This window comes from Leptopilina heterotoma, unplaced genomic scaffold (genome assembly GCF_015476425.1).
Source record: "Leptopilina heterotoma isolate Lh14 unplaced genomic scaffold, ASM1547642v1 Lhet_27, whole genome shotgun sequence".
NCBI classification, from domain to species: Eukaryota; Metazoa; Arthropoda; class Insecta; order Hymenoptera; family Figitidae; genus Leptopilina; species Leptopilina heterotoma.
This window is the reverse complement of record NW_025110978.1, coordinates 1,971,640-1,981,485: the sequence shown is the minus strand read 5'-3', so window position 1 is coordinate 1,981,485 and position 9,846 is coordinate 1,971,640. Positions and strand designations below refer to the sequence as shown.

General features: G+C 23.6%; 1 protein-coding gene across 6 annotated transcripts in view; it reads right to left on the bottom strand.

Annotated features, from left to right (window-relative positions):
- LOC122503737 (neuroligin-4, Y-linked) overlaps positions 1-9,846 on the bottom strand; it is a 134,683-nt gene continuing 124,837 nt past the window's right edge. For 4 of the 6 annotated variants that reach the window (XM_043614401.1, XM_043614400.1, XM_043614402.1 and 1 more), the window contains 10 exons: positions 7,768-7,897; positions 7,517-7,670; positions 6,243-6,420; positions 5,609-6,015; positions 5,131-5,321; positions 3,670-3,856; positions 3,417-3,522; positions 3,100-3,295; positions 2,772-2,887; positions 1-590 (listed from right to left, as the gene is read on the bottom strand). In XM_043614401.1, the coding sequence (XP_043470336.1) occupies positions 209-590; positions 2,772-2,887; positions 3,100-3,295; positions 3,417-3,522; positions 3,670-3,856; positions 5,131-5,321; positions 5,609-6,015; positions 6,243-6,420; positions 7,517-7,670; positions 7,768-7,897 (2,047 nt within the window). In that variant the 3' untranslated portion in view covers positions 1-208. Of the gene's footprint in view, positions 591-2,535; positions 2,568-2,759; positions 2,888-3,099; positions 3,296-3,416; positions 3,523-3,669; positions 3,857-5,130; positions 5,322-5,608; positions 6,016-6,242; positions 6,421-7,516; positions 7,671-7,767; positions 7,898-9,846 lie in introns of all 6 variants that reach the window. The other 2 variants (XM_043614403.1, XM_043614404.1) reach the window with 2 other exon arrangements.

Sequence of the window (9,846 nt, the reverse complement as noted above, 5' to 3'; positions counted from 1 at the left end):
AAATAGACAAACACAAGTAAAATTAGTTTGAAGTAAAAAAAGAAGTACATAAAAAACAAACTAAAACGAAAATACTCGTTCAAGTGAAATTTAGAATCACAAAATGCATTATTTCAGACTAAAAAAAATTCGCCACTGGAATGAAATTAAATTTAAAAGTAAAAAAAAAAAGTTCTAAGTTTCTTTTTTCCTCTGCGGAAAAAAGTAATCAAACGGCAGTTTGAGGCACACCTTGAACAAGCAAAGTTTTGCTTTTAATTTTAGTAGCCAATGTTGTTTGACTATTGGCCTTTCCAATTTTCGATTGACCATTGGGCGAACTCGTAACAAAACCCTCGGAGCGCATATCTTTTAATGATATATTTGAATTACTTCTCAACGATGGTGTTGAGCTAAATTTTCGATTTTGAGCCAATCTCTCTTGAAGTTTACTATCAGTTTGCCTTGGAAGTCGTGGTCTTACCGGCGGTGTATCACGATATTCATAAACATTTTCTTTAGAAGCCCTCGTCGTCATATTTTCGATTCCCTCCGAAGGCTCTTCGTCTCGTACCATCAAGATGTCTCCGCTATAGTAGTGATCGCACTTTCTACAAAAATAAACAACACAGAGAAATAAAAACGAGCGCTCTTTTCTTTTTTAAATTAAAACCAATTGAATTTAATTGCCGGGCTATTAATTCTTGTTAAAGTGTAAAAAGCCTTGCACAATGGTGCGAAACTAAAATCAAAAGGGTGAATAAAACATTCAGTTTATTGAATGAATAATCGAGTTTATAATACAATAAACTTTTCATTAAAAAATTTAATAAAAAAAACTAATTTTCATTTGAGAACTTTGAATTTTTAATTATAGAGTAGGATTACTTTACAGGCCTCAAATAGTATGACTTTTTGAACTTTTTTCGATTATTTTCAAAAAATGCGACTCTTCTTTCAAATCTTGCAACAAAATGCAATTTTTAATTGAATTAAATCGAATTGAATATATAAACTTCTTAACCGTTAATTAAAAAATGCTTCTAAAAATTTTGATTATCAAAAGAAAAATTTATTTAATATAAAATGCAAATAAATTTCGATTTTTATAGTGAAATCATACGGAAATTATTTTTGAACAATTTTTAAAACATTATAATTCAATTTTTGTAAGATTTAATTAAATTAATCATTTTTTTGTATTTCATTAAAATTATTGAAAATTAATTTGGAGAATTTCAATTTTCCATAATAATTGAATTCTTAAAAAATTCTCAATAATTTTAATGAAAAATCTTCAAATAAAAATTTGAATATAAAAATTATCTTTAAAAAATTAGATAAAAATATTTTTCAAAAAAGTTAAAAATGTTAAATAAAAAATAAATATATTTTTAAAATCTAATATAATAAAATTATTATTAAAGTTTGTAAGAAAACAAACATTTTCACAATTTGGCATTAAATTAATCAAAAAATTGATTATATTTTTTAAATTGTCCAAAAGTTCTTTAAAGAATTCAATTTTTTTCCAAAATTTTTACTAAATTTCAACTATTTAGAAATATTTCTATTATTTGAAATTTTGAAAAATGCACTTCTTCAACAATTATTCCAAAATATTTTTTAAAAAACCTTAATATTTAAAAAAAAACAAGTAAGATATAATTTTATAAATTTCTCAATCATTTTCCATATTTTTAATAACATTTTTCCATAGATTTAAATATCTACAAAAATCTACATTAAAATTTTTTTTAAATTAAATTTCTTAGAATTATTAAAATTTTGAAAAAAAATCATTTTCATAATTTTAAATTAAAATTCATGAAAAAGCCAAAATATTCTTTTAAGAAATTCAATTATTTTCGAACCATTAAATTGCAATATTTTTAAAAAACCTATTCTTCGAATTTTTAAATTTGTTATTTTATTTTAATTAAAATTATTTTTAAGAAACTAATTTTAGGAATTTTTATTATAATTTGTTAAAAATCAATTACTTTCAATATTCGTCGTTACATATTTTTAATAATTCATCTCAATTACTTTTAAAACTTAACCAAAAAAAAGCTACAGTTACAATTATTATAAAAAATTGAATTTTTATATTTAAATAATTAATTTCTCGAAGAAATTTCGAAAAATTATAAAAAATAATAATTGATTTAGAGAAAAAGTTTAGTTTGAAATTCTAGAAAATAATTGAATTTTAAAGAAGTTGCAGTAGCAATTATTAGAAATAATTAAATTTCAGAAGATTTGAAATTTAAATAGTTTTAATTCTTGTGGAAAAATAAATAACTATTTAAATATTTAACTTGTGACTTTTTCATGTCACGAAAAAAATTTTTTTTTTAAATAAACGACTTTTTTCTATTTTTAATTAGATTAAAGCGACATTTCTGCTCCTTAAAGGCGATTCAAGTTCTGATTTTACTTCAGAAAGTATTTTCAGTTTGCTCGAGTATTCATTTTTTTTTAAAAATCAATCAAGTGCAAAATTAAAAAAAATATATAATGAAAAGTGTGATAATGATGATTTAGAAAAATTACCTGAGAAACTCTCTCTTGCTGCCATTGCTTGACTAAGAATAATAATGAAAATGGCAAAAATTACTTCAAAACTGTTAGTAAATGAAGCGAATGAAAACAAATTGAAATTCAGTTTTTCTTTAAATCTTGTTAACAGAAAACCAGAACCACGTGCACTACTTTATTTCCCAATTTGGTGAGTAACACCTACTTAAAAAGAGTAGTGACGACTTGGTTCTGTTTACCTTTTCCCTTACCTCTTGGAGTTTCGCCACAGCATACAACAGACCACCGATATGACAATCAACACCAAACAGGCCGTTGACATTGACCAAAATGCGATTTGCAGTGGTTGCTTCGGTTCCCACCAGTACTTAAGAAAAAAAGAACAATTTTAATTAAAAAACTGAAACTTTTTTTCTATATTTAAAAATCGTAGACATTTTTTCAAAATTCCGAACCAAAATCAAATAGAAGCATAAAATTATTTTTTGTATAAAATAAAAATCTCTTTCTCTTCCAAATTGTTTATAGGAAATAAAAATTTGATTCTTGATTTTAAGGAAGAATTATTGATATTTGTACCTCTGTTACGGGAGGATAAATTGGGGCCAATCGTCCAATTACTGTTGGTAAGTACATGGACCAAAATGCACTTTCAGTTTGTCGATAATTAAAAAGAATGGAACTATTATAGGTTGTATTGATATTCAAATAACGCAGCCAGCCTTGTTTCGCTTCGTCGAAATGAAGTCCAAGAATTTGCGAAGGCGTCGGATTTCTAAAATAACAATAAGTTACAAATATTTACAAAAAAGTGTATTTCGTTTTCGTAAGTTTTCGATTTTATCAAACGAAAAAGAATATATAAGAATTGTATTTTTAATAAATTTTCAACTTACCCATAATGTGCAAAGTTGGCGTAAGCTTTCATGAAAAAGTAACTCATATTCCGATCATTGTCTGTCCACATCTCTTTCTTTAATTTCAAAGAACTGGGAAATAATTCTGCAAACATTTTTAATTCAAATATATAAACTTATGTAAAGTTTAATTTTCTAATTATATTATTATATTATATTTGAGTATATTTATTTGGTTCAACACTACAACTGTAAAATTATAATTACAAAAAAAAGTGAAATCTTTTCTTACCAGTATCCATGAAGGGGGCACCGGTTAACAGTAAATATTCAATATCATGGGGAACACGCTGCCAGTGTTCTAATTTCAAAGCTTCAATTGTTGTATTCAAAACGTATAAATATACGGGAACATTTTGCTCCACCAGTAATTTTGCAATTTTATCATTTGGTGCAACATAAAGGAAGTCTGACAATAGCTGCAAAAGAGGAAAATTAAATTACTAATTATGCAGTTGCTAAGAAATTAAATTCGAATAGAATTAAATAATTTAACTCTACTCTAACATACAGTTGGATCAAAAAAATGAATTTCTAATAAAGTAATTTTTTAATAAAGTAGGGAGAAATTTTATGCTAGTGAATACAAAAAAACTGTCTTAATCGATTTTATAATTAAAAATTTGTATTATATATTCTTTAATTTGGTTCAGAAATATTTTTTATTTAACTAGGAAACATTTTTTTAAAGTATTTGAAAATTTTTATTTCCTTTTAAATTTCGTTTCGTGAAAAATTCCGGGAAAATACAAAAATTATTTCCTTCATTCCTTATTTAATTTTATTCAAACCACACTTTTCTTATTCTTTTTTAATTAAATTTCATTAAAATATTTTTTTTATCTATATTTTTAAAATTTTATTTCTTTTCTTTTCTATTTTATTCAAAAAATACTTTTATTTTTTTTAAATCGAATTTCATCATATTGGTCGTTTACTTTTATAAATATTAAGTTTTAGTTGCAATTTTTTTAAATAATCAATTAATTTCGTATTTAACTAATTCAATTCTCGTACAACTTTTTGATAAGAAGTGATGTCATAAGGAATTTCAGTTCAAATTTTAGAAAATATTTTAAGAATTGAAGGAATTGCAGTTCTAATTTTTAGAAATAATTCTTAGGTAGATTTCAAAAGGTTTTATACTGAAAGTATTTTGAAATTTTAATTCTTAGTGGATAAATAAATAGCAATAGGCATTGAAATATTTATTAAACAAAAAAATTTATGAAATTTAAAAAATTTTATTTAGAAAATCTGAAAAAATGAGTCTTTTACAAAATTGTAATTAAAATTTTTTGAAAATAGTTAATTTCCCGAAAAAAATTTGAAAAATAGGAAATTTTCTCAAATTTTATTAAAATAAATTTTATTTTTTCACTTTAAAAAAATATTTTAAAATAATACTGTATTTTCTGAAGAATTGTAACTAAAAATTTGGAAAATTCAAAAAAATAAAAAAAATTTACAAAAATTATGGAATTTTTGAATAATTTAATGTAGAAACTCTAAAAAAATTAGTTTTAAAAAATTGCATTTAAAATTTTTTTTTCGAGATAATTAAATTCCCGAAAAGAGTTTTAATAATTAAAACACTTAAAAGTTTTGTCAAATTTTCTTGAAATAAATATTATATTTAACTGAATGTTTAAGTAATTGTTCTCTTGTATAAAAATATATTTTAAATACTTACGTTAATATACTGGTCTCTAATGTGTGTGATATTTTTCGGGTCAGGCCAGTACGTGTACATATATTTAATCGCTTCATAAACACCCTGTGGATTTAACGTGTAATTATATTGCAGAACGAGTTCCCATATTTTTTGATCAAACATTTCTGGCGTTATGGTGAACTGATTTCTTGACAATGTAATATTTTTAGCTAAAAAAGAATAATTTAAACATAATTATTTTCAATTACATTCACTAACTTTACTTATTTACCTCTTTTTCAATTTTTGCTACTATACTTTTCATTTATAATTTTTAAAAACACATTTCAATTAACTGTAATAGTTTTATTTTTTCTATTCTTTTGCATTATTTTGAAAAATTTAATATTTTTTAAATTAAATTAAAATTAAATTAAAATTAAATTTAATAAAAAATAGTTTAATAAGAAAAAAAAGAGAGTGATTATTTTATTCTTTGAAAAATTCGAATACTCACAAACAATGTAAGAAGCTTCTTGCGTTGTGACGCCGGCCATGTAAGCGATATCGTGTCTAAATCTATGAGCTTTAATACTGTCCTCGGGAGTTTCGATAAAGAAATGCCAATCGGCTGCTCGCCAATTTTCATACCAACTGTCACCAGGCACAGTGAAATTTGTATCTAAAACGGGAGCCCAGGGAAACATTCCCACCTGGGGTTTTATATTTGCTTTTCCAAAATCGAGAAATCCACGACTATCTTTTAAACATTGAACAAGTTTCCAGCTGCTTTCAATTCCACAGCCAACATGCTGTGCGAAAACTCTCGATGTATTTTGCGCTCTATATTTGTCCATTATCACTGCCCAATCCGATAATGCTGAACCCGACTGAGCAATTACTTTTGAAACCATATACTGCGTTCTGTAAATGATAAATTTATTATTATAATCTTTATTTCATTGGCCTTTTTTAAAAACTTTTTTAAAAATTAAATTTTAATAATATCCAATAAATAATAGAAAAAAAATAAATTTTTGCCTGAAATATATGACTAAACTAAATTAAACAAATAACTATAAACTTAAATACCAAAATTGTAAACTAAGATAAATATAAACTAAAAGAAGAATAAATAAATTTGTTCTAACCGAGGTGCCGCCATAAGAATTCCAGCGCTTGCAGCGCCTGCCCCTGGACCAAAAAGTGTTATTGCCTTCGGATCACCATTAAAATTGACAATATTTTCATAAACCCATCTCAACGCCATTGCCTGATCGAAAATTCCATAATTTCCGGGACTGTTTTCATCTCCCGTACAGAGAAATCCTGAAAAATTGTATAATATAAAAAAATTATTTAATTCATAAAATTTAAACTGAAGCAAAAAAGCAGAAAAAACTAAAATCAAAAATTTTATTTCTAATTAAATAAAAAAGAAGTAGAAACAAAATTGCCTAAAGAAGCAAATAAAATAAAAAATTAATATTCCAAACATCTATAAAATGTTTGTCTTTGGTTTAAAAAAAATTCTTAGACACAGGCATCACAGTACCTTTTTTCCTCAAAAAGGTGAAAAGGGGACTTTTTTTCCTCAAAAATGGTACAAAAAGGGGACAAAAATTTATTTGTTTATAAAACTTGTGTACATAGTTAAAATTATTTATCATACAGCTTCTATAAAATTTTTTTTTCCTGATTTCTAGCCAAATTTTGACTTTTTCCCTGACCTTAAAGAATATTCTGATTCACTCTAAAAATAATTAGATACTCATTATTTTGTACCTATACTATAAGAAATATTTTTACTGTAACTTCTTTAAAATTATTTTCATTATTTCAATTCAATTATTATTTTCTAGAATAATAGAATAGAATAATAATTTTTAAAAAAATTTTGAGAATTGAATTTCTGCGAAGAATTTTATTATTTTTGAAAATTTGAAAATACATATGAAAATATGAAAATAATTGTAAACGCAAATCTTTTAAAATTCAATTAATTTTGGAATATTTAAGTAAAATTATTCATTAAATAATTTCTAAGTAATAATTTTATGATAGTTCTTCAAGAATTAAGTTATTTAAAAAGAAATTATTATCAGAAATGGAAAAAATTGAAGGTTTCGTATTAGAATTTTTGTTTTTCTAGAGAAAACTATTAATAATAATATTTTAATTATTTGAATGTTAATTAATTATTTTTCCTTATTTTTTGATTAGAAAAAGGTGAAAAAGGGTACAAATCACCAAAAAAGGGGAAAAAGGTGACAAATCGTCAAAAAAGGTGAAAAAGGTGATAAAATTGAAATAAGGGGACAAAAGGGGACCAACTGTGATGCCTGTAAGACATAATAAAAGTCAAATAATGATAATAGTCAAACGTTATTAAAAAAAGTAAGTATTTGATAAAATATTTTTGTACCTAAAACACCGAGTCGATAATTTATCGTAACGACGACAACGTCATAAAAAGCAGCCAACATGTGACCTGGAAACGAATTGCTAGCTCCATGAACAAATTCCCCGCCATGAATATAAAACATTACCGGGTACTTTCTTGCTAAACCGGAGCCAATCTGAAAATGAAAAAAAAAGCTCGTCAATCTTTTGATGTGTACATTATTTTCTTTCTCAAAAAAAGAAAAAAAATAATCAAACAAAAAGAAAGCTTACATTAGGACTATAAATGTTGAGGTACAAACAGTCTTCATCGACTGCTCGAATACCATTCGAAATTCCCGTATATTCCTCAGGTTGAGGGCACGCTGGTCCCCAATCAACGGCTTGTAAAAGTTGCCATCCTCTATTAAATCGAAAATTTGTCCATTAAATTACAAAAACCGTGAGCAATTAAGAAATAAATAACTTAAATTACTTTTTCTTCCATATATTAATAATAACTAGCATTTCGTGAAATTTGACTGCCCATTGCTAACTGCAAAACAATTCTTTTACAAAATTTAACAAAAATATATTATTCTTTAGAAAATATAATCTTTCGAAATATAATTCGTAAAAAATACGACTATACTTCAAAACTAAATTAAAACAATTTTTAAAAGTAATAGAATTAAATTAGTTCAAATATAAAATTTATTTCAATGAAATTTAACAAAACTTTTAATTGTTTCAATTTTTAAAATTATTTTTGGGAATTCAATTATCTTAAAAAAAAATTTAAAGTAAAATTTTTCAAAAACCTAATTTTTTTTTAGAATTTCATCATTAAATTTTTATTCAAAAATTCAATAATTTTTGTTAAACAAATATTTAAAAACTTGTTATTTATTTTAAATAAAAATTCAAATAATTTCAAAACCTTTTGACATTTCATTCGTTCTAAAAATTACAACTGCAATTTTTCCAAAAGTCAATTATTATTATACTTCTACGACGATTAAGTGTTAAAAAAGTTTCAATTTAAAAACCTCTTAAAATTTAATTATTTCTTAAAATTATTAAAATTCTATAACATTTCTAATATTCAATAATTTTTTTTAAAATTGTAACTAAACTTATCTTTCTAAATCAATTCTTATCAGAATTTAATAATAATTGAATTATTTAAATACAACATTTTTCTAAATTTTTAATTTAATTATTTTCCAAATTTTAAGTTACAGTTCTTCAAAAAATACAATAATATTCAAAAATAGTTTTTTAAAGTGAGAAAATAAAATTTATTTTAATGAAATATGAAAAAGTTTTGATTACGATTTTTTAAAAATCTCATTTTTTCAGAATTTCTAAATAAAAGTTTTTAAATTTCAATTTAATTTTTGTTTATTAAATAATTGAATACTCATTGTTATTTATTTGTCCACCCGGAATTAAAATTTTGAGAAAATTTCCTATTTTTTTAAATTATTTTCAGGAATTCAACTATCTAAAAAAAAATTTAATTACGGTTTTTTAGAAATCTCATTTTTCAATAGGGTCAAAATAAGTGAAACCGGCCACTTGAAAAATTTTTATCTCCAATTTTCAAGTTATCTATGATTTTTAGTAGATATATGAGTACACTTTTTCCCCCTAAAACATTTTTCAAAAAAAAAATTTTATTTTTGAAGTAATTAGGTATTGAAGTTTTAGGTCATTTTATTTTCATTTTATTATCACTTTGAAACAAATAAAGATAATTAAGTAATTTTTTTTTTAAATTAAAGCTTAAAGTCTATACTTTAAAGATGAAATAAAGCGATTGCTAAAAAATGAAAATTTATAATTGTTATTAACAATTCTTTTAAACAATTGCAAATTGAAGAATGTTCTCAATGTTTTTGAAAGATTAAATTACGATATATTGATGCGCAAAACTATAAGGATTCATTTAAAAAAAAGAAAAATGAGTAACTTCCAATATTATAGAAATTATGTAAATTTTGCTGACAAAATGCAAGCAAAAATTGACTTAAGTTCCTGGAAAAAGATAAAATTGCAAACGAATAAATAAGATCTTCTTTTGTTTTGTTAGAAACTTCACGCTTTCAAGCGGATTTTTAAGATTAAAAATCGATTTTGGCCTGCATTTTGGCAGAAAAATCTACACAATTTCTATAATATTGGAGGTTACTCATTTTTCTTTTTTTTAAATGAATCCTTATAGTTTTGCGCATCAATATATCGTAATTTAATCTTTCAAAAACATTGAGAACATTCTTCAATTTGCAATTGTTTAAAAGAATTGTTAATAACAATTATAAATTTTCATTTTTTAGCAATCGCTTTATTTCATCTTTAAAGTATAGACTT